General features: G+C 34.4%; 1 protein-coding gene across 1 annotated transcript in view; it reads left to right on the top strand.

Moving 5' to 3' along the window:
* The window catches only part of CHMP2B (charged multivesicular body protein 2B), a 29,813-nt gene that overhangs the window by 2,498 nt on the left and 1,785 nt on the right, over positions 1-25,530 (top strand). Inside the window, exons 2-5 of the mRNA XM_060149395.1 lie at positions 13,077-13,168; positions 18,057-18,251; positions 21,980-22,082; positions 25,315-25,421. Coding sequence (XP_060005378.1) covers positions 13,077-13,168; positions 18,057-18,251; positions 21,980-22,082; positions 25,315-25,421 — 497 coding nt within the window. The remainder of the gene's footprint in view (positions 1-13,076; positions 13,169-18,056; positions 18,252-21,979; positions 22,083-25,314; positions 25,422-25,530) is intronic.

Below are 25,530 nucleotides of genomic sequence, written 5' to 3'. Positions count from 1 at the left end.
TGGAGAATAATTGAATCTTTTTGTCTCTTTGGATTGGCTAGAAGAGTTGCATACTATATCATTAAAGAATACTGCACATGTAAATTAAAAAGGGAGACAACATTAGAGCACTTATTACTATTCAGAGTTATGTTTAATTCATTTTTGACATAAAGATGAACAAGTCTCTGCAGTGTATACTTTGTTACAAAAATTAATGAGAATTGTACCTCAGTGCTAAAGAAGAGATTCTTTTGAATTTGAAATTACAGTTGAGTACTTTTACTGATTTATAAGTTATACACACATATATATATAAGGCGTATATACGGCAATGTGTTTATCTACAGTGTTTTTTTGTTTTTTGTTTTTCTTTTGTTTTTTTCCTAAGTGGACTAATGGTGACCTATTTATTGAAGCTAATTATGAACCTGTGAATCAGGATGCCATGAGGACTTGTCATGAACGCACGACTAAATATGCCTCTTAAAAAGTGAAGTTCTTTAGGCACTATATACTTTTTGTCTGTTATCCTGACCAAAGACAAATTTGAGGTATTACTCTAAGCCAGCACTGTTAGCATTTTGTATCAGTATCTTATTTAATTCTTACAAAACCTATAAGTACTATTATTATCCCCACTTTATAGATGAGGAAACTGAGAGGCAAAGGACTAAGTAACTTGCCCAAGATCACACAGCTACTAAAATCACTTGGGTACGGGCCTACAGCAGAGCCAGGACCTCATCTCTTTGGGTATTATCATTGTTATTTCTTCTTATTGGAGGGCCTGTGGCAAAGTTTAATTTTGCTGTTCTTGCTAAGTACATGGAATTCTCAGCTTTTGGTAGGTACCATGTACACCTACCTTTTGTCTGTGAGGCAGACTCTTTTCTCTCAGAGTTAGTATTAGAACTTTAATTTCTAATGGTGGTAGAACTGGAAACAACCCTCCTTTTCCTGACTCTCCCTTAACCCAGCATTTTCTTAGGAAGTATTTTCCAGTCTCTTTTTGCTCTTCATCGAAACCTCTCGAAGGAGTGGTGGTGTCTCCTATCTTCACTTCTTTATTTCTCTGATGCCCCCCATTGTACAGCAGTTTGTTTTACATCTCATGTAATGAATGAGATCTTGCTAAGATCATCAATGACTTCTAGATCACCAAATCCAGTGGTCATTTTTTAGTGATCGTCTCTTGGGCTTATGCTTTGCATTTGATTTTGACAATAATTTCTTCCTTGAAATTTTCTTTCAGCTCGCATGACATAACACTGTCTTAATTTTCCTCAAATTTTTCTGACTACTCTTTTTCTTTTTCCTTTTATGTTTTTCTTTCATTTTTCCTTTCTTTCTTCCTTCCTTCTTTCCTCCCTCCTTTCTTCCTTTTCTCTCCTCCTTTCTTCCTTTCTTATTTGAACCTGCCCTTTAAATGTTAGTATTTTGCTTGGTTCCATCTTGAACTACCACTATTCTAATTGTACATTCTCTCCCTACATGATCTTATCTAAACTCTTATTATTTTAGATATAACCCAAGTGCTGATGGATCCCAATTGTGTATCTCTAGATATATTTTTCTGAGTTTCAGACCAATATATCCAATAGTTTTCTAAGTATCTCCACCTTGATGTCCCAAATACCTCAAATTAAAACAGATCCCAAACAGAATTCATCACCATCTCCTTCAAGTCAGTTCCTTTACTGGGTTCTCCTCTTCTAGTGTTTGGCACTTCTTGATTTTGCCCTGTACCTTCAATTCAATTAGCAAGTCCTGTCCCTTTTGCCTCTTAAATGTTTGGCACATATGATCTTCCTTGCTCTTATTCAGATCCCATTTATCTTACACTTTACTACATCACTTTTCTGTGTTTCTTTCCTGTAACTTCATAGCCTTTAAATCATTCATCTGTTGGGTTGGCCAAAAGGTTTGTTTGTCTTTTTCTGTAAGATGGCTCTAGTAGCACTTAGTTGTCTTTAACTTCATTCAAAACAATTTTGTTAGATTGTGTGTAATGGCTGTCATATCAGCGTGCATTTAAAAAAAAGACTTATCAAAGTTGGTGAATTTTTGTGTAGCCATTTTAATATTGAAGATGGAAGAAAAAACATTTTCGGCATATTATGTTTTATTATTTCAAGAAAGGTAAAAACGCAACTGAAATGCAAAAAATGATTTGTGCAGTGTATAGAGAAGGTGCTGTGGCTGATCGAACGTGTCAAAAGTGGTTTGCGAAGTTTCCTGCTGGAGATTTCTTGCTGGACGGTGCTCCACGGTCCGGTAGACCAGTTGAAGTTGATAGGGATCAAATTGAGACATTAATTGAGAACAATCAATGTTATACCACTTGTGAGATAGCCAACATACTCAAAATATCCAAATCAAGCGCTGAAAATCCATTGCCCCAGCTTGGTTATGTGAATCACTTTGATGTTTGGGTTCCACATAAGTTTAATGAAAAAAAACTTCTTGACTGTATTTCTGCATGTGATTGGCTACTGGAACGGAAGAGATCATGGGGCAAGCGAAATGAACCACCACCAACCACACCAAAGGTCGGTCTTCATCGAAGAAGGTGATGTGTATATGGTGGGATTGGAAGGGAGTCCTCTGTTATGAGCTCCTTCCAGAAAACCAAACGATTAATCCCCACAAGTGCTGCTCCCAATTAGAGTTAACTGAAAGCAGCACTCCACAAAAAGCATCCAGAATTAGTCAACAGAAAACGCATAATCTTCTATCAAGATAACGCTAGACTGCATGTTACTTTGATGACCAGGCAAAAACTGTTACAGCTTGGCTGGGAAGTTCTGATTCATCCGCTGTATTCATCAGACATTTCACCTTCGGATTTCCATTTATTTCGGTCTTTACAAAATTCTCTTAATGGAAAAAATTTCAACTCCCTGGAAGACTGTAAAAGGCACCTGGAACAGTTCTTTTCTCAAAAAAATAAAAAGTTTTGGGAAGATGGAATTATGAAGTTGCCTGAAAAATGGCAGAAAGTAGTGGAACAAAATGGTGAATACGTTGTTCAATAAAGTTCTCGGTGAAAATGAAAAATGTGTCTTTTATTTTTACGGAAAAACCAAAGACACTTTTTGGCCAACTCAATACAAAGTTGCCTGTGTGATTGATATATATGAAATCCAAATCTTACTATGCTACTCCTAGGTATATATCCATTTATTGAGTCTCTAGCACTAAAAGGATCAAGTGAATGCCCTTTAATAAGGTATGTATGGCCCTGCTTGATCTGGTCCTTGTCTTCCTTTCTAGCCATTTCATTTTACTCTCCAAGAACACTTCTCACATTCATCTGCATATACCATACTCTTTCTCACGCTGACATATTTTAAATTATGATGACTTTTTGCATAGAATTCCCATCTGCTTCCCGATTTGCATTCGCCAGAATCAAAGTAGATCCTCACGCACTTCCAAAGTTGGATTATGCTTTTTCTAAGTTTTTCCTTCATTCCACATTTGCAAGGTTGCAGAGAGTCTTCAGCATAAATGAAAATAGCTGCAGCAGTTTAGAATTTAGAGAGTAAATTCCAAAATAGTAGCATTTACTAACCAAAAGTTGTGTTTCCAGTATCCAGAGCTTACTATAATCTACATCCATATTATCGCCACTCACCTCGAACCTTAGTACAAGTTTAGAGATAATTTGAGTAATGTTACTGACAGTAGAGGAACAAAGCTTCTTGGGTTTTGCCTCATTGGGGTGGTATCCATGTATGCTAGTTTTCCAGAGTTCAGAACCTGAGAAGTTTTGACTAAGTTGGATAAATCTGTCAAGAGTCAGTTGTGATGCCACATTTTTTATAGCTCAAGAAGGAATAAAATTTACCATCTATATAAATTAGATCCCCTTCAGAAACATTCTGCTTTCTTCCAAGTAAAATACAAAATTCTTATGGTGCTACCTACAGTAAGTACCGAGATCTTTCCTAGCGTGTTCTGTGTTCCCAGAGTGATTATTATTATGAATATTTAAAAACTCAAATTACTTTCTGTTTGGTCCCTAAATTCTTGGCACACCAAAGAAAAATAATTGAATAAGGAATTCAGGAGCACCATTCTCTCTTCTGAGCATTTTTCTGAGCAAAAATTGTTCATACTTTTATTTATTTATTTGTTTATTTTTAGGAATGTAGACTATTCTCTTTTTATTTTGAACAATTTCAAATCTACAGAAAAGTTGAAGTGACAGTATTCAATGAACACCCATTTTCGCATTGCCTAAATGCACCAGTTATTAACATTATGCCACATTTGCTCTCTCTCTCCCTCCTCTATGTTTGTATGTCTTTATATGTACTTATATACACACATGTGGGTTCTTGTTGAACTATTTAGGGTAAGTTATAGACATAATGAAACTATCTCTGAATAGTCCACCAAATATTTTCCAAGAATAGGATGTTCACCTGTATAACCACATGCCATGATGACTCTCAAAAAATTTAATAGTATACAATAACATTATTTAATATGGAATGAAATTCAAAATTTCCTCTATTGCCCCCCCCCAAATCCATTATTGCTGTTTTTGTTGTTGTTGTTTGTGTGTGTGGGAGAGTGGTTACCTGAGTGATGAAAAAAGATTTCCCTACTTATGTGGCATTTGAGGGAAAAAGAGAATGTTGAGAAGAAATAGTCATGTGATGATCTGGTACGTGAACCTCCTAGGCATAGAGAACAGCAAGGCAGGAGGCCCTTTCAGAAGCCTAGGAACAGATATTTCTGTAGGAAAATATCTTTCCTCTGTATTTCTCCATCCCAAGCGTGATACCAAAGACTGGTATTTCTTTTCATGCTACCATTTTTCTACCTTCAAGTCCATCCATATATCTGTGAGACTGTTCTTTCAAAGGGTCATTCCCTCATTCCCTTACTTATCTAAGCTGAAAACTGCCCTTTGACAGTTTTCTGAAGCTGTTATTGATGATGATGCCAAAGGCTGTGTCTTTGAGAACCACATAAGACCCAAAGATGTGCCAACAGCTGACATCTCAAAACCTTCCTTCAGCTCTTGAAAACACTGATATTTTAATAATAATGAACAAATTCATTTCAATGAATTCCTCAGGGCTTGAGTGACTTTTGAGACTTTACTGGTGGGGGGAAAAACATTCCTTATTGCTTCCTTTTATCCTACCTTAGGGCTAGACTCCTATTCTCTTCTTAGTGTTCTACCTCTTCCTCCCAAGTGAGTCCTGCTGAGTTTTTCAACTTCAACCTTGTTCTTAAGTGGATCTATGTATAGAGTAAAGCTGTTGGCATGATTCTCTACTGTCCTTTCTGTTGCCTATAATTTATTTTTGTTTTTTCTTTTTCATGTGTTTAAAACTGGTTAATTAAGCTGATACCTTTTCTCCCTGATTTCTCATATATCATGTCCAAAGCCTGAGAAACAAGTTTGCTTTGCATATCAAATTCTGATTTCTCCTCACCCACTCTCTCATTGTCATTGTCCTTCTGCCTCTGAGTAAATTTGGCTTTTAGAGCTGGTATTTTCTGGTTACTGGCCTTTAGTATTTGTTTCTTACCCCTTAACCTTTGCGTTTGGAGCATTTTTGCAGTTTTTTTCTCCTCATCAACCTAAGAAAATGGTATAGCCCCAAATGGCCAGGACCCCCATCCCCCTTTATTGTTCATTGGTGAGCTCCACCATGACTGCTTTAGCTGAACTCACACTCCCAGCTCTTCTGTTCATAGCCACGGTCAGGGTTTATCTAATATCCATTGTCCCACTATACCAGTGCCAGAGTACCCACTATTTCCATTGATACTAGCTTGCAGAGCTTGCACATGAAATCTGAAGAGGAAGCTCACTTTCCCCTGGATCTTGATTTCCAAAACCCAGTTAATGGAGGTGGTAAAGCAGGATGTGGGAGCATTTTGTGCTCCTTTCTCAACCCATGTGATCATTAGACTCAGGGTAATTGGTAGGCAATAAAGTTGCATAAATCAAAATGATTTTTCTCTGAAGAAATACATTTAAAAGCAGAAAAAATATATTAGATTAAAAAGTCCATCATGACCTTATAGTAAAGTGGCAAACCCAGTACATGATACGCGGATGCTGTCTAAGAGAGCAGCTTGAATCCAGCTGAGTGGTACAGTCGGTGAGTTGTGCCTTAGCGCTCATGGGGCAGTAATCCTGAACTATCCGGAAAGCTTGAGACAGGCCCCCTCCCTTTTCTCAAAAGATAGGCACTTTAGAGGGTATTACTCACAAATTAATGAATGTCTGTATTTGCAGTCGGTAACCACTTTTTGCTTTAAGCCTCAGATGTGCAAATAGCATGTAAATGAGCAGGGTCTAGAAGGACAGCCATAGTTCAAGTTGGGCCTTGGCCTCAAATCCCAGTAGAGAATTCTAATGAGCTAGACCACATGAGAGGCTCTTTTAGATTTTATTTTTTGGCTTTTTTCTTTCTTTTTTCTGTAAGCAGATAGGCCTTATTGGCTCAGAACCAAAGAGTACAGAATGAGCTTTTCTGTCTGTATCTTCTTAAGTCCAAAATTTACATCAGTGATCTTATCACTCTAATGTATACATGCCTTCTTTTGTTCAGTTAAAAAGAGCCTGAAAGGCTTGAGACAGGCTTTAGCTCCCAGAGTGGAGCGGGCCTGAGTGGCTTTTTCTCAGTGTTGTGCTGGGTGTGGGTGAGGAGAGGGTGGTGGGTGGGGGAGCTCCCAGACCCTTTGGACCTCACCAAATGGTAACAGAGAGAGCACGCCACAGGCACTCCCATGTATTTTCACATTGTGCAAGTTCCCTATAGCCACCTGTTACGAAACACTTCACAGTGCCCCACGAGGTAGAAGAAGTGCTGGCATATGAGAGTTCAGGGAGTGATCTTTACTAGAGGAGGAAATGGGATGGACAGGGAAGCACAGGTTAGGCAGAGCCAAGCACTCTGTCTCTCCTAGGTCAGCAGTACCTGCACATATTTCTGTCGTGGTCATAACTCAGAAGGAGAAAAGGGGACAGCAAAAAATTAGAAACATCTGATTATTTCAGTGTTATATTTTTCCATCGTAGAAAGGTATCTATTGTAGTTCAGATCTTACTATGATAATTTGTTAAATTATCAGCCATCTTTCTTGATAACCAATAGATTTTATTATACATTTTTAAAGAAATGTGTTAAATTATGACTATAAGGCAAATCCTTTTACATTTTGATATGTATGTTTGTGCTGCCTTAGATTACCGTTAACTAATATATTGGTATAGTTGTTGACACGAAGTAAAATGGGAATACAGATAGGTAAATAAAATAAAATGCATTCCTTGCTTTTAAAGAGCTTGTAATCTTAGGAATCAATCAGACCTACTAAGAAATAAATATGATTGGAAATAAACTTGGCCTTAAAAACATTAAAATTGTCTCAGAATCTTTCTCATGTTATTCCTTCTGAATTATCTAGAAGACCAACTGGGGGTTTAGTGTAGGGATTGTTTTTAAAGAAAATTAAAGAGTAATTTGTTTTATAAGATATACCTGTCATCTCATATGAAAAAATATTTTACTGTCTTTTCCTACTTACCTTAATATGTTTTAAAGCGTTATGACTCTGTTTTAGTATAACATTAGATGCTCTTGGTTTATAGCCTAGAACTGTTTAAATATTAATAGGTCTATTAACAATAGGCTGTGGAATATGCAGTAGTTAATTTTCTTTATTTTCCTTCTCTTATATACAGTGACAGTTATGGTACACATAGTTCCATAAAATTAAGAAAAGTGAAGTCAAACTATTTAAATTATGTTTTGTTAAAATTTCATGTCCTACTTGTTTTTCAAGAAAGATGGCTATATCTGTTCTTTACTCTGATTCTCTGACACCAACTGGGTGTCTCCAGCAGTTCAGTTCAATATTAACACTAACTGTCTAGAGTTAGCACAGACCCCACACCACAGGTTAAGGGCTCTGTCCACAAGACTGTCCTCACTTAAGAGGCCAGTCACAGTCCTAGATTACCACCAGTACTTCTGACCGACCAGCTATAAATTCTAGTGTCACCACAACTCCCTCTTCAGGTTTGGTAATTCACTAGAACAACTCATAACTCAGGAAAGTGCTTTACTTAGTATTACCATTTTATTATAAGGATGCAACTCAGGAACAGCCAAATGGAAGCAAGTTATTATGCAGGGGGGGTGGGGTGAGGGGTGCAGCTCAGAGCTTCTCTGCCCCTCTGGACATGTTACCTTCCCAGAACATCAATATGTTCACGAACCCAGAAGCTCTTCCAATCTCTTTGTTTAAGAGTTATTATAACCCAACCTCTGGCCCCACTCCCCTCCCCTGAGGGATGGGGCTGAAATTGCCCACCTTCTAATCAAATATTTGGACTTTCTGGTAACCAGCCCCATCCTGAAGCTATCTAGGTGTACCCCTCTCTGAGTCAAAAGATGTTTCTATCACTCAGGAAATTCTAAGGGTTTTAGGACCTTTGTGCCAGGAACTCAAGCCAAAGACCAAATAATGTATTTTTCATTATGCCACCCAACTAATGAAACAAATGTATGTGGATAACATTCTAGATCTTAGCAGTCAAGGCTTTCAGTAGTGTTTCACAGTGCTTTGCACTGTGCCAATTACCTGGTCACAATTCAACTTATCAATACAGTGACTTCTCTTTCAGCCCAGTACTTTTGTAACTTTAGGAGACCGTCATCATTATTTTAATATTTCATCTTATCCTAGTTGAGTTCAGGGAGTTTTTAGTATACAAAGGGGCTGTACTCTAAAAGTTCATTTGTAATTTCATAGTTTTAAATTTAGGGCATATTTTCTATTGAAATAGTAGGTTAAGTGGTGAATGCTTTCATACCAATCCATTGCCTTTGGCAAAATAGGGAACTAAGACCAAAAGATAAAAATTTGGAGGGTTTAAATGTTGAGGATGAAAAGGCTAATGACTGTTTTGAAAGGGGAAATGAGCGCTTTCTTTGTTATTTTGTTTAGTATGAATCTGTAGATGTCAGAGGAAAAATATCATGTGTTGTGGACCTAATTATGTCCCCTTAAAATTGGTATGTTGAAGCCCCAACTCCTAATGTGACTGTATTTGGAGATAGGGTCTTTAGGGAGATTATTAAGGTTAAATGAGATCATGAGGGTGGAGCCCTAATCCAATAGGACTGATGTCCCTATAAGAAGAGGAAGAGATACCAGGGATGGGCACACACAGATAAAAGGCCATGTGAGGACACAGCAAGAAGGTGAACATCTGCATGCCAAGGAGAGAGGGCTCAGGAAAAACCAACCCAGCCAGCACCTTAATCTTGGATTTACAGCCTCCAGAACTAGGAGAAAATAAATTTCTGTTGTTTAAGCACTCAGTCTGTGGTGTTTGTTATGATAGCCCTAGCAAACTAATAAGTCATGTTATTTTAAAATAAGATCCCAACCAATGCTCCATGAAACATTTGTATCTGAGAAATTTTCATAGAGATTTCTCAAAAGGGATCCTTGGCTTAATAAATTTGGGAAACAATCTATCACATATTCTCCCCTTAAAGATTGACAATGTATATTCTTATGTTAAATGTTCTTAGAAGCCTTGAAGCAAAGAAATCGGTTTATTTTTTTTTCCAACTTGAACATTTCCCAAATATATTTGTCTATAGAATATCTCCTTCCCTCTTTTTTAAATGAAACATGTTTCCCATCCAGAAGAAAGTTGGTGGAGAGAGAGAGCTCCCTCTCTTTTTGCCTCCCATATAGATATTTTATGGTTTCATATTCTTATATTTAAGGAACGTATAGAATGTGTTCTTAGTAAATCCTGAGCATGAGATGTCCACCAATATAACTTCATTGAGAAACAGAGTAAGAAAAGGAAGAGAAATAGATGTCTTGTATGTAGGATATAGGAGCTCTGGCATCTTATTTTAACTTTTATTCAGAAAGTCATTGTAGTTGATTAGTTATATTCTATATAATAACATGAAATGTTTTTCATTCTGTTTTAACAGTATTTTTATTGATATGGATCTATATTTATAAGGATTATGTCTCTGATAACTTTACTTTTTGTTTTCCTAAAAGCTTCACAGTGTAATAGCATATTTAAAATCAGAGGCCTTGGAAGCAGAATGGCTGTATGTGAATCCTACCACTTTTTCTCCCTGGGGCAGATTACCTCACCAAATATCAATTACCCCCTCTGAAACAAGTGAGATAATAGTACTTACCTTTGGGGGTTGTTGTGAAGCACTTAGTATGGTGCCTATTACTCAGTGTAATTAGTTATTTGTATTCTGAGTAAAGTTTCATTAAAACAGAAATGTGTAGAATATAAGTTGTGATGCTCCATCACTAAAAAGGATAACGGTTGCTGGCTTTGCTGCTGTTTTAATTGAGATGAAAGTCCCATGACATTAATCATTTTAGAGTGAACAGGTCTGTAGCATTTAGTACATTCACAATGGTGTATAACCATGATCTCTAGTTCCAAACCATTTTCATCACTTTAGAATAAAACCTTATATCCATTAAGTAGTGACTCATCCATCCCCCCTCTCTCCAACTCCTGGCAACTATCAATCTGCTTTCTGTCTTTGTGGACCTGTTCTGGATATTTCTTATGAGTGTAATCATAAAAGACCATTTGTAACTGGCTTCTTTCACTTAGCACGCTTTTGAGGTTTATCCATGTTGCACTATATATCAGTACTTCATTTTTTTAAATAACTGAACAATATTCCATTATATTATATGTATATACCACAGTTTGTTTATCAATTCATCAGTTCACGGACATTTGGGTTGTTTCCACCTTTTGACTATTGTAAATAGTGCTGCATTTGTGTAGAGAGTATTTGTTTAGGTACTTGTTTCAGTTCTTTTGGGTGAATACCTACGAGGGGAATTGTGAGGTGATTTGGTAATTTTATGTTTAACTTTTTGAGGAACCACCCAACTGTTATCCACAGTTGCTGAAATAATTTACATTCCTACTGGCAGATCAACACTTATTTTCCTTTTTTTGATTATAGCGATTTTGGCAGATGTGAAGTGGTATCTGGTTTTCCTAATGACTAATGATATTTTGCATCTTTTCCAAGTGTTTATTGGCCATTTGTGTATCTTTGGAGAAATGTCTATTCAAGGCCTTCACTCATTTATTGAGTTGTTTGTCTTTTGTTTTTGAGCTATCAGAGTTTTTTATATATTCTGGATACTAGACTCATATATAATTTACATATATTTCGTCCCATTTTCTTTCTTTCTTTTTTCTTTTTTTTTTTTTTTTTTTTGTGGTACGCGGGCCTCTAACTGCTGTGGCCTCTCCCGTTGCGGAGCACAGGCTCCGGACGCACAGGCTCAGTGGCCGTGGCTCACGCAGCATGTGAGATCTTCCCGGACAAGGGCCCGAACCCGTGTCCCCTGCATTGGCAGGCAGACTCTCAACCACTGCGCCACCAGGGAAGCCCATATTTCCTCCCATTTTCTACACTGTCTTTTCATTTGGTAATGTCCTTTAATCACAGTTTTTAATTTTCATGAAGTCCAGTTTATCTATTTTTTCTTTTGCTGCTTGTGCTTTTAGTGTCATATCTAAGAATCAGTTGCCAAATCGCAAATCATGTAGATTTTCTCCTGTGTTTTCTTCTGAGTTTTATGATTTTAGCTCTTATATTTGGGTCATTAATCTTTTATGAGTTAATTTTTAAATATGGTGTGAGGTAGGGGTCCAATTTCTTTGTGTGTGTGTGTGTCATGTGGATATCTAGTTTTCCCAGTGCCATTTGATGAAGAGACTATTCTTTCTATTGTGGTGGTGGTGGTTTTAAATCTACCTCTTTACTAAAAAGGTACTCTAGTGAAATGATTAAGATCACTGATTCAGGAGACAACACTTGGATTCCTTGGGCACATTATTTAAACTTACTAACACTTAGTTTTCTCATATATATAAAATAATAGAAAAAAACAACTCCATGGCATTATTGTGAACATTATACTGTATACTGTATGTAAGCACTTAGCAAGATTCCTGACAATGAGGGAACAGTTTTGGCAAGCATTACTATCCATATCTGTGATCCTTTGAAGAAATCACTATTTAGTAACAGTTAACCCAAATGATTGTCAGTCTCAGACTAATATTTTAATTCTTCAAAAGGTAAGGCTAGGACTTCCCTGGCAGTCCAGTGGTTAAGACTTGGCCTTCCAATGCAGGGGGTGTGGGTTCGACCCCTGCTCGGGGAGCTAAGATCCCATGTGCCTCACAGCCAAAAAACCAAAACATAAAACAGAAGCAATATTGTAACAAATTCAATAAAGACTTTAAAAATGGTCCACATCAAAAAACAATCTTTTAAATAAAAAGGTGAGACCGGTGGATCCAGATGAATTGAGATAAATGAGAAAGACATTAACAATAACTGGACACTTCAAATATATCAGGGCATTGTGTATGTTATTTACTCCTTAACAACAATCCTAATTTTGTAAGAAACCTGAGGTTTAGAGTGTTAACTAACTTTGCAAGGTATCATCATATAATTATCAAGTGGCAGAGGTGCGATTCAAATCCAGGTCTGCTTCATTGGAAGGTTGGCTGCTTCACTCTGTTATGATGACTTAGTGTAGAAAAAAAAGATTTAATAAACACATTGCTTGTCTTCCTTCTTGGAATTTCATGTAATACTGGAGTAAGGAGAGATAAGAAGGGTGTGTGTGTGTGTGTGCATGTGTGTGTGTGTGCACGTGTGTGTGTGTGCATGTGTGTATGCATATGAAATATATATATATGCCATATAAAACATTGTATAATAATCAGTTCTCTAAGGGAGTATTTTACTGTGATTTATATATACTTTTGGCTAAACTATAGCATATTTGCACTTCTGTACTTTTTTATATAATCGATATTTATAATTTGTTTTAACATTTGATTAATTTTTAGTATATTGAATTGAAACAAAAAAAATTAACATCTTGTAATTTAAGGTTTTTTTGGTTTTTTTTTTTTTATTGAGGTTTCTGAGTCCAGTATTTTAAATGGTATTGAAGAAGATTTTACAGCTCATACATTTAGGTTTCTTTTGTGGTTCTCTTAGATGTAATAAAGGAACAGAATCGAGAGTTACGAGGAACACAGAGGGCTATAATCAGAGATCGAGCAGCTTTAGAGAAACAAGAAAAACAGCTGGTAAGTAAAACATTAAATCTCAGTTTAACTTTTCAAACAAATTTAGAAATCAGTGTTGGAATAATTAGCTAACTAGGAAAAAGACACAACAGGTGGTAAGTGATTTACTTTACTAAGAAATGACGTTTAACGTCTTCCTGCAATTTCTGCTTACCTTTGTTTACTGTGTCATTCTGCTGACTTTTATCAGGATTCTGTGTATTCTGCTGATTATATTCTTCAGTTTGTGAAAGACATGAATGCCTAGGAAGAAATATTGCTTAAAGCAGCCACCTTCTTGTCAGTTAACAGCAAAGATAAAATAGTCCTAGAAAACAAGAGAGTGTTACAAGAAAATAATTATGTTAACTCATAGGTGTCTTACTTGATATTTTAACTGTTATTGGGTCTGTGATAATAAATGTACTTTTTTAATAGATTGGCTATCTTTCTGTATTTTTATGTTATGCTTTTAAATGTATGTTGCTTAAAATATTTTTTAAAACCAGCATGTTTGAGGTATACTTGATATGCAGTTGACTGTACATTTTTAAAGCATACAATTTGATACATTTTAACATATGTATTAACTCATGAAACCATTACTACAGTCAAGATAATGAACATATCCATCATCACCAAAAGTTTCCTTTTTCCCTTTGTAGTCCCTTCTACCCATCCCTCCCTGTTTCCCTCCATAGTTAGGCAACACTGATCTGTCATTGTAGATTAGTTTACATTTCCTAGAATTTTATACAGATGGAATCATAAAGTGAATTCATTTTTATATGGCTTCTTTCATTCATAATTATTTTGAGATTAATCAGTGTTGTTACATGTATGAATACTAACTCCTTTTTATTGATGAATATTATTTCATTGTGTGGACATTTCACAGTTTGTCTATCCCATTCACCAACCAGTGGACATTTGGGTTATTTCCAGGTTTCAGCTATTTTGATAAAGGTTGTTATAAACATTCAGTTGAAGTCTTTGTTTGAACATATGTTTCCTAGGGGTGGGATTGCTTGGTAGATCACAGGTTAAATGTATGTTTGACTGTATACGAATGCCAAATAATTTTTCAAAGTTGTTGTTCCCACCAGTTATATATGAGAGTGTATATATATAACTATAATATTTTCTGTTCCCACCAGTTATATATGAGAATAAAATTGTTTCACATCCCAGCCAATAGTTGGAGTTTACAGTCTTCATATTTTAGCCATTCTAGTGGTGTTTAGTAGATTGTCATTTTAAATTGCATTTCCCTAATCACTAATGATGTTCAGCATCTTTTCATGTGCCTGTTCACCATTTAAATATTTTCTTTGCCAAAGTGTCTATTGAAATATTTTACCTATTTTTTTCATCAAGTTTTCTAATTATTTAGTTGTGAGAGTTCTTTATATATTCTGAGTGCAAGTGCTTTATTGAATACATGTTTTGCAGTTATTTTTTCCAGTTCTTGGCTTGGTCCTTTATTTCCCTAAGAGTGTCTTTTGAGGAACAGAAGATTTTTATTTTGATCAAGTGAAATTTATTTATTTTTTTTCTTCTGTGATTTAGTACTTTTAGTGTCCTATCTAAGAAATCTTTGCTTAACCCTAAGTCACTAATATTTTCTCTGAGATTTTCTTCTAGAAGTATTATAATTTCAGTTCTTACATTTAGGACTGTGAATCTTACTGAATTAAATTTTACTGTGTTGTCAGGTAAGGGTAGAGGTGCATGTTTTGCTTTTGAATATTCAGTTGCTCCATCATCATTTGTTGGTGACATCTTTCCCTATTCAAATATCTTGTCATCTTTGCGGAAAATCATTTGTTCAAATACACGTGGGCCTCATTCTTGACTCTATGCTATTCCATTGACCTATATGACTATTCTTTTTTTTTTAACATCTTTATTAGAGTATAATTGCTTTACTATATAACTATTTTTAAGCCAATACCACACTGTTTTTACTAACACTTAATAATTAAGTCTTAAAGTTGTATAGCATTAACCCTTAAGTTTTGTGCTTCTTTTTAAAATTGTTTTGGCTATTTTAGGTGCTTTGTATTTCCCTATGAACTTTAAAGTAAATTTGTCAATTTCTACAAAAAAGGATCAGATTTTGATTGGGATTACATTGAACCAATTTGGCATCTTAACAATGTTAATCTTTCAACCCATGAGCATGCTATATCTCTCTATTTATTTAGATTAAAATTTTTCTCAGCAGTATTTGTACTTGTAATTATACTGATCCTGTGCTTCTTTCATCAGATTTCTGATTTTGTGTTGCTGGTATTTAGAAATACATTCATTTTTTTGTGTATTGATCTTTTATCCTGTAACCTTCCTAAACTCACTTATTCTAGTAACCTGTTTGAGGATTCTGTTCTATTTTATTATCTCTTTCTACATAGACAGTCATGTCATCTGTGTAAATAAAATTTTTCATCTTCCTTTTAAATCTTAATGCTTTTTTTTTTTTATACCTTATTACACTGGCCAGGACTTCCAATGTTAAAACTGATTTATAACCTCTTTTTACTGATTTTAGGGGAAGACATTTAGTCTTTCATCATTAAGTATGATATTAACTGTAGGCTTTTTGTAGAGGCCCTTTCTCAGGTTGAGGAAGTTCCTTTTGTATCTAGTTTGTTGAGAGTTTTTATCAGGAATTAATTTTGTCAAGTGCGGCTTTTTTTTTTTTTTTTTTTTTTTTTTGCATCTGTTGAGATGATGATTATGTAGTTCTTCTTCTTTAGTCTGTTAGTATAGTGAATTACATCATTGATGAATTCCAAAGTTGAATTCCAAAGCTGAATCAAGCTTTTGCTACTGGGATAAACTTCATTGGTAATGATGAATTTTTTAAAAATACTTTTATTTCTATTTGCTGAAATTTTCATAAGAATATTAGCATCTCTGTTCATAAAAGCTGTTAATTTGTAGTTATCTTTTTGTATAGTGTCTTTATGTGGTTTTGACGTCAGAGTACTGCTGACCTTAAAGCATGAATTGGCAAGTGTGCCTTACTGTTTCATTTACTGGAAGGGTTTGTGTATTTCTTTCTTAAATGTTTGATAGGTTTCATCAGTAAAGCCATTGGGAGGGAAGTTTTCTTTGTGGATAGATTTTAAGCTACACAAAAATCTATCTTTGTGGATAGATTTTTAAATTCTAAAATTTTCAATTTTTAGAAAATAGATATAGAATGGATCACGCTATCTACCTTTCTGAATGAGATTTGGTAGTGTGCATCTGTCAAGTAATTTGTCCATTTCTACTAAATTTTAAAAGGTAATGACATCGTGTTTATAATATTTTTTATTATTCTTTAACATCTTTAGGATATAAAGTGATGCCTCCCTTTACATTCCCAATATTTATCGTTTGTGTGTTCTCTCTGTCTGTCTCGGTTTTTTTCCCTCTTCTGACTGGCTAATGGTTTATCAATTTGATCAATTTCCTGTAAAAAAACAACCTTTGATCTCATTAATTTTCTGTATTTTTTTCTTTCCTAGTTCATACATTTCTTGTTTATATTATTTCCTTCCTTTTGTTTACTTTATGTTTTATTTGCTCTTCTTTCTACTTTCTCTATTTTGAAGCCGACGAGATATTCATTTTTTTAATGTAAGCTCTAATGCTATACATTTCTAAGAATTTTTTTTTAACTGCAGCTCACACATTTTGATATGGGGCATTTTCATTTTATTAATTTAAAATATTATCTCATTTCCCCTCTGATTTTTTTCTTTAACCCATGACTTATTTCAAACCACATTGTTTGATATCTGCTTCTGTTTTTCCTTTCATATTTTTCTTACTGCTTTCTAGTTTAATTTTACTGTAGTTAGAGATCATACCTCATATGATTTCAATCTTTTTAGATTTGTTGAGCCTTGTTTTCTGTTACAGAATATGGTATATTTTGGTGATTTTTATTTTTAGTGTACACTTGCAAAGAGTGAGTATTCTGCTGTTGGCGATGGAGCTTTTAGTAAATGTTGCTTAGGTCAAGTTGGTGATAGTGTTTTTGTAAATCTTCTGTATCATTACAGATTTTCTGTCCACTTGTCCTAACAAGTACAGCAATATACATAAGAAAGGAGCTGTTGATACCCCTCATCCTAGTTATGTATTTGTCTGTTATGCCTTTCAGTTCTATCAGTTTTTGCTTCATAAATTTGGAAGTACTGTTTTAGGTGTGTACACATTTAGGATTGTTTTGACACCTTTATGTATTAATTCCTTTATTATTATTGAAATGCCCCTTTTTATTCTGGTAATACTCCTTTTTCTTAAGTTTTTTTGATCTGGTTAATGTAACCACTCCAAATTTCCAGATTTTAATAAGTATTTATATAGAATATATTCTTCTGTCCGTTTACTTAGCTCTGTTTAGCTTTGTTTTGGTAATTAAATTTGGTTTCTTGAGATAGCATATAATTGTCTTTATGTTCTTATCTAATATAACAGTCTGCCTTTTATTTGAGATGGAGATGGATCTTTTCACCTAACATAATTGTCTATATTACTAGCTTTAAATATACCACTGTGGTCTTCTATTTTGCTATCTCCTACCAACTCTTCATTTGATTTTTTTTTTTTTTCTTTTTTTCCTACCTGCTTTTGGGTTGAGTTTTTAAATTCTCTTCTGGGCTTTATGTGAGTACTGTTCTGTAGACTTGTTTTGTATTTCTGGATGAAGGTACTAGTTCTCTCTTTTCCATGTAAACATGTAGAATAAATTTCCCTCTCATATTACTATTTCTGTGACTTTATACTAGCCTCTTTCTTTTTTCATAATCAGGGTGAAATGGTATATTGTATATGTTCAGTCTATTCTTCTTAAATCATTGAGGACTTCCCCTTAATGATTTTGTTCCCCTCTTTTTATTTCCTCTCTTAGGAATTAGAAATTAAGAAAATGGCCAAGATTGGTAATAAAGAAGCTTGCAGAGTTTTAGCCAAACAGCTTGTACATCTAAGGAAACAGAAAACAAGAACTTTTGCTGTAAGTTCAAAAGTCACGTCTATGTCCACACAAACAAAAGTGATGAACTCCCAGATGAAGATGGCAGGAGCAATGTCTACTACAGCAAAAGTAAGTGGGAACCTTTATATCCATAGCTTTATGATTTTATCTGAGATATTTAAATGTCAGTATTCAGATTAGATTCAAATTAAATTTAAAGCACCCTCTGATATATATGTTACAGAATCTTTCTAATTTTTAATAAAATGAGTTATAATACTACATAATCCAGATAAATATTTCTAGATTTTTTTATTGATTTGTTTTAATATAAAAGTTTTTGTTCCAGGGCAGTTCCACTGTTCCAAGATTATATGTAGCTTCTAAATTTTTAAAATTGACTTAAAACATCATTTTAAGATTTTGGCCTTATTTCATTATGCCGTAAGTTTTGGTATAATAATTTGAATAATAATTTTCTCTTGATTCATTTTCATGAATGTGTCAGAAGGACACATGAGTATCGTGAGAAGAATTTATCAGTTAATTTTTATCAGGAACTTAAGTTTAACTTACAGTCTTTACATTAAAAAAATTAGTGTTTTTACTATAGACCTTAAAGGACTGTGAGCCTTTCAGACATTTAATAAGTAATGAGCTCTTTGATGTATATTAAGAATTGTGAGAAATCAGAAATTCCAGACAAAGGCTCTGCCCTCACAGATCTTATATAGTTCAGTCGGGGATGGGAGGAGGTTAAGATGTGTCTGACAGGGAAACTCACTATACATCAGTCTATGCTAGGTTTCAGTAAACTGCACAGATCCCTGAATAGTACTTACTGTACATAAGATGGACACATTCTATTTCCATGTGTTCTGCAGTTTAAAAGGCAATTATACTTGATCTGAAAGACTTTGCAGAAGACCTACGTCTTAAATATCAATAGGCTTTAAATAAAGGGAAGAAAGAATATGAATGTGAAGAGCAAAAGGAAAAAAAGTTACAGAGGAGAGAAAGTACAGGTTTATATTAGGAAAATAGTACATAACAGTTGATTCTCATTATTTGCAGTAGTTATGTTCTATAAAGTCAGGAATACTGAATTAGGGAATATCAAACCATTGCTCCTAGGGGAAATGCAGGCTTAGGTTCCTGTGAGCCTTTGATCAGAATTTTTGTCAACCAGTCTATACCTAACCCTGTTTTATATGTTTCTGTTGAAAGACACCTTACTTATCATAGTTGATCATTAACATTGAACTCATGGTCAGTAGCACTGTAACGCATGCCTGAAAAAAGCTTATCTAACAAATGTATTTTTTCCACATTTGTATTTTTTCCAATTTTTCCACATTTGATCCAAGGCACGTCACAGGCTTCTTGCACTTAGAAACGCTAGACCACACTTCAGTACATTTTAACCCTCAACCAACCAAAGGCACAAAATAAACCACAAAGAAAACACTAATTTACAGTATTAGTTCTGAGTCAAGATGGCAGAGTGTCACCTTGCTTGAACAAAGCTGGAAACGTGTGTTGGGTGACTCAGATGTTTTGCAGCTCTGCGCATGTCCACAAGTGAGCACAAAAGTACTGCAAGTGTTGACTTGTTACAAATATATTTTAATGAGTAGGCAAATTCAAAACTAAGGAATCCAGAAATAATGAGGATCAAGTATAATTGCCTTTTAGACTGCAGAACACATGAAAATAGAATGTGCCTATCTTATGTACAGTGGCACATTTGTTCCTTAAAAAAACAGAATATTTCAATATACCTTCGTTCTGTTAGTTTTTACTCTCTAGGAATCTTAGTCATCTTACAGTGAAAAACACAGTTAAAGGCAAAAACTTTTTTTTCCTTTTTTGGTTTTACCAAATTGACAGAACTAAATGTCTGTCTAATTTGAGGAAAAGGTCATATCTGAAGATCACACACCTGGACTGGATAACATTTCAATAATGTTGAGGAGGAAGACTACTCATTTTGCAATTTTCTGCAGGTGACAGGGGAGGAAAAGGTACCTAATGTGGTCCTGCCATATAGCAATGTATGAATTAGTTTTCACTTAAACTTCTCAGAAATTTATTAATTCAGGAAATATTTGTTTAGGTCCCCTAAGTAGGAATTATAATAAGTGATGGAGATGAAATGGAAAGCAAAACCAGGCAAGGGCTTAACCTGTAATAGGTTAAAGTCTATTTAAAAGGCAGCCTGTTTGAGATGTAGTTTAGTGCAGTGATTAAAAACATAAGCTTTGGAGTCAGATTACTTGGGTTCAGATCTCACTTGGTAGCTATGTGACCTTAGCAAGCTATTTCACCTTCCTATACCTTCATTTTCCATTTGTAATGGAGGGGAAATGGTAATACCTAGCACATAAAGACTTGTTAGGTTTAAATGTCAATTAACTTTAAATATTGTACGTAAAGTGCTTAGAACAGTGCCTGGCACACAGAAAGCTAATATATATAGGCATTAGCTGCTCTATTATCACTGTCAGCATCCTTGTTGTTTTTAGTATATTTTTGTAACAGTAATGTAATTTGCGAGTAAAGTAATGTAATTTACACCAATAAATAAAATTTTATCTATAGTGAGTAGGATTTAACAGGGGTATCTGTTCTAACCTAGGGTGTCAGGGACTACTTCCCTAAGGAAGTTGTATGTAAACTGAAATCTGAAGTATTGATAGTGAAAGCAAATAAAGAAGAGCATTCCAGGTGAGGGACAGTATATGCAAAGGTCCTGTGGCAGGAGGAAACATAGCACATTTAAGGAAATGTTAGATCAGTGTGTCTAGAGGACAGTGGTGTAGAATGAGACTGGCTTGTTAATCAGAGTTCAGATGGTGCTTGGTATCACAGGTCAATTATGGAATTTGGCTTTTAATACTAAAAGCAATGCAAAGCCACTGGAGAGTTAGGTATGTGTGGGCTGGTGGGGGTTGGGGGAGTACAGTGTCATACTTGCAAAGATTACTTTGGCTGCAGCATGCATAAAAGACTGTGTTTGCTTTGTATCTTTGAAACTGACATATTTCATATAATACACACATATAATATATACACAGACACATATATAATAATAATATATAAAATATTTTGGCCTTACTAGGTGGCATTAATTTCTTTTAACAAATGTTGTTGTGAATATAAAATGTAAGAGAATTCTTTTCATGTATTTTTGCAAAACTCAATGTTTTGAACATTTCTTGAAATCATGGTTTAAAATGAATTAATAGGTTAAATATGTATGCTAGTATATCCTTTAATTTAGACATTAAAACTTTTGAAATTTTTTGAAAAAATTAAACAATTCTTTTTAATTTAGACATTACCTGCTTGCCACATTATAGGCAAATGTAGTTTTCCCATTTGAATAGCAGTGGATTTTATGTTGTCAGTGTTTTTTTTTTTTTGCGGTACGCGGGCCTCTCCCGTTGCGGAGCACAGCCTCCGGACGCGCAGGCTCAGCGGCCATGGTTCACGGGCCTAGCCACTCCGCGGCATGTGGGATCTTCCCGGACCGGGGCACGAACCCGTGTCCCCTGCATCGGCAAGCGGACTCTCAACCACTGCGCCACCAGGGAAGCCCCAATGTTTTTTATTATATAATTTTTTGCCTACTGTTCAGATGAGGTTTTTCGCAGTTGTCTTTATTATATAGATGTTAAGCAGATGGTTTCCAAATGAGCATTTCATTTTTTTTCTAGAATACTAACGCTATTATGTTTGATTATGGTAGAATATCTTTAAGAAACCTGCCTTTTATTGATGTGCTCCCTTTGGACTTACTCCATAGTAAAATTTTCATAATTATGTAGCTAACGTGAATCTTTTCATATATTTAGACAATGCAGGCAGTTAACAAGAAGATGGATCCACAAAAGACATTACAAACAATGCAGAATTTCCAGAAGGAAAACATGAAAATGGAAATGACTGAAGAAATGAGTAAGTTTAATAACTTGTAATGAAATTTACAGGTTTTTCTCTTTGAATTAGCAAGTTTATTTACTAGCAACCTCATATTCTCATCCACGAAGGCACAAATGATGAGAAAAGAAATGATACAGCTCCCTTCTAGATAGATGACTATATTGTAATTTCATTGTATTTTTATATAAGGCTCAAAATTCTATTAACATTTAACTGAAGGAAAAATATAAAATATGTGATGCCATATTTCTATGCCATATTGGCCTCAGCAGTCTTACTTTGTTGATTAGAGGACCAAAACCAACTTGTGAATAAAATAACTCTTCCTGGTATAAGTTAGATAGTTTAAGAGTTGTGTTGATTCTTTCATACTATAGAAGATCTATAAATATATATAGAAGATATATTTTTATTTTTTCATACTGTAGAATATCTAATGTATATCTATCTATATATAAATTTAATATATATATTTCATGCTATAGAAAATCTATTTATATTGGAGGTAGAAATAACGGAGTTCTTTCTTTTTTCTTTTTCCCTTTCCAGAGTCTAAATTTAATATTTAATTTTCTTCTTTTTGAGTATAAACTACAGGCTGTGGTGGAAATATGAGGAATAAAATGAACAAAGTTATAAAAAAAATTTATCATCACACCACCCAGATATAGTTAGGGTTAACATTGTATATGTCTTTCCTATATTTTTCCATATCTTATAAAATGAGATAATATAACATGGACAATTTTGAATCTTACCTTGCCTTTAAAAAACAGTAGTATAACATAAACATGTACTCATAACCTTGAATTTTCTCTGAAGTCTGTTTTTTTTAATGGCTTTAGTATTATGTAACATCAATATACCCTAATTTATTGAACCATTCTTACATTGGTCAATAAGATTGTTTTAAAATGTTCAATGTATTTGATAATCCTTTGATAAATATGTTTCTTTGTCTGAATTTCTTCAATGTTCTTAGAGTATTAATTTTTATAAAACTTTTGATTCATACTGCCAGACTTTTTCCAGAAGGACTATACCCATCTTTATTTCACCGATAATAAATGAGTGACCCTTCACAACACCCTGGTCAACATTGAATCATTATTTGTATGATATGTCAAAGCTGGCATCATTATTTCGCAAAGATATTTTCTAATTGTTTTACAACTATGTCGGGATATGCCAGTTTAGTTCTGCTTATCTGCTAGCATTTTAATTTAATGGCATTTATTGCATAAAATAGTATCTAATTAAATTACTAGGATTACTAAATTTACCTTTGTTCTAGTATTCTATTTCAGAGTATCTATTTTCCTTCTAAGGTTTAATGATACTGTACATGTATCTTTGATAGTTGCAAAAATTATTTACTTTAGTTTTTACTTTGAACCTTTACTTTTAAAAATATAATTTTTCAAAGACATCATTAGTGAATTTTTAATGACTGAGGGAATTGTCATTTATATAATGATCACAGTATCTGATATGTTTATGTGGATTCCAGTGGTGGCACAGGTGTGAGCAGATCTTAACAGAGGGATTAACTATTCCATTAAGCTATAATGAAGAGAATCAATAAGCTCGTACTTAAAACTTGTATCTGTCACAGTTCTTGTTTGTGTTTTAGTAATTTGAAAGTGAGTCTGAAAGAATAGTAGTTATTGGTGGTTACTTGTTTTTTCAGTAAGGTATTTTAACATTAGTATTTTCACCCAAAGATAAATTCAAGGTTTAAATGGACATGTCTTTGTCCAATTAGAATTTATATTGTACAGTGTTGCTCCAATGCTTGGTCACATTTAGATTTTGGAAACAAGATCTTTGGGAAATTTTTATTACATCCTGATTACACCATTCTGGTGTTTCTCCTCCATCCTTTTCTTTCATTTTTTCTGCAAGTCTTTTTGCATTCAGGCCCTTATAAACTCTGACCTGGACTCCCCACCTCCCTTGTTACTTCACTATAATCTGAGTATCACTGCTAAATAATTTTTCTAGAAGCTTACCTCTGAGTGTGCTGATCATATTCCCACAGTGGCTTCTTTCTGACTACAAAATAAAATCCTACATTATAAATCAGAAACAATTTTCAGGTCAAGCCCCTTTATTTTGTCAGTGCGAATACTGAGGCCCAGAGAGGTAAAGTGACTTCCCCCAAAGTTGCACAGGTACTAAGTGGAAGAATTGAGATTGTAATTAAAGTCTTAACGTTCATTTTACTTCTTCGGAGATGATATTCCACTTTTTTGGCCTTTAGCTGTTTAGCTTTTTCCAATTGACTTTATACTATTAAACTAACACACAAAATTAAATTATCAAATCGTGCTCATACAAATCAGAGATCTTAACCAATATTAAGCTTTAGTAGCAATGTCAAGGATACAAGCTATTAAGATGCACATGCAAAACAAGGAGGGTGGTGGACATCCCAAATGACTCTCCAAATCTTTTCTTTCCATATCAGACATAAGCTCTTTGACCTAGCATAAGAGATGATGTGTCCAATAGGTTTGCTTATCATCTCATGTTGAAAAGAGCATTTTAGGAAATATATTAAATTTATACCTCAGATGGTCACCTACCTTTTATGTTATTTTCTAGGGAGTCATGGATATAAACCCATAGATAGTAGCTATAGCAATACCAAAGCAAAAACAGCCTGCTAGGAGCATTCCATAAACAAGGACTCTCTTGCTAGCAAATATTAGTCTGTTTACCAGGAGCCCAATTTGCAGCGTGCGTACAGAGAGATCAGACTAGGTTACTTGTCTTCCTTTCTCTGGGGGCATTCCCCGGTGATCATGTTAGTAATGATCACAGGCCAGTTGCTTTAATTCTTTCCTTCTCAACTATTTTCCATTTATACATCTTAAATAAACAGAGGAACTTACTCTTTCTTATATATATTCCCTATTGTCCTTGCTCACACTATGCTATCTCTGTTTGGTTAAATCCTATGTGTTCTTCAAGGACCATCTCACATTTTACTTCCCCCCAGGTGGATATACTCTCTTCCCTTTGAAGCTTTATAATCATTTACCTTTCCATTTATCACAAACTGTTTATTTTTTTTTTCTGTTCTACTTAAGTGTAAACTACCTAAGATCTTTACTTTTCTCCATCTAGTCATAAATTTTATTTGTACTGTGTAAATTACATAGTTGGGCCTTTTTCTAAAAATATAAACCTAACCTGAAATCTGTTTGAAAGTAATTGCTTTGTTTCCTCCCCTCCTCTCAAGTCAATGACACACTTGATGACATCTTTGATGGCTCTGATGATGAAGAAGAAAGCCAAGATATTGTGAATGAAGTTCTTGATGAAATTGGAATTGAAATCTCTGGAAAGGTATGAATGTCTTATTCTCTCAGTTGGAAATATTTTGTCTACCATTTGTGTCACTTAATTGTTCTAAGTTTTCCTTTATGTTAGGTTGTATATTTTTAATATTTGTTTG

This window comes from Lagenorhynchus albirostris, chromosome 5 (genome assembly GCF_949774975.1).
Source record: "Lagenorhynchus albirostris chromosome 5, mLagAlb1.1, whole genome shotgun sequence".
Taxonomy (NCBI): Eukaryota; Metazoa; Chordata; class Mammalia; order Artiodactyla; family Delphinidae; genus Lagenorhynchus; species Lagenorhynchus albirostris.
This window is presented reverse-complemented; position numbering and strand designations above follow the sequence as displayed.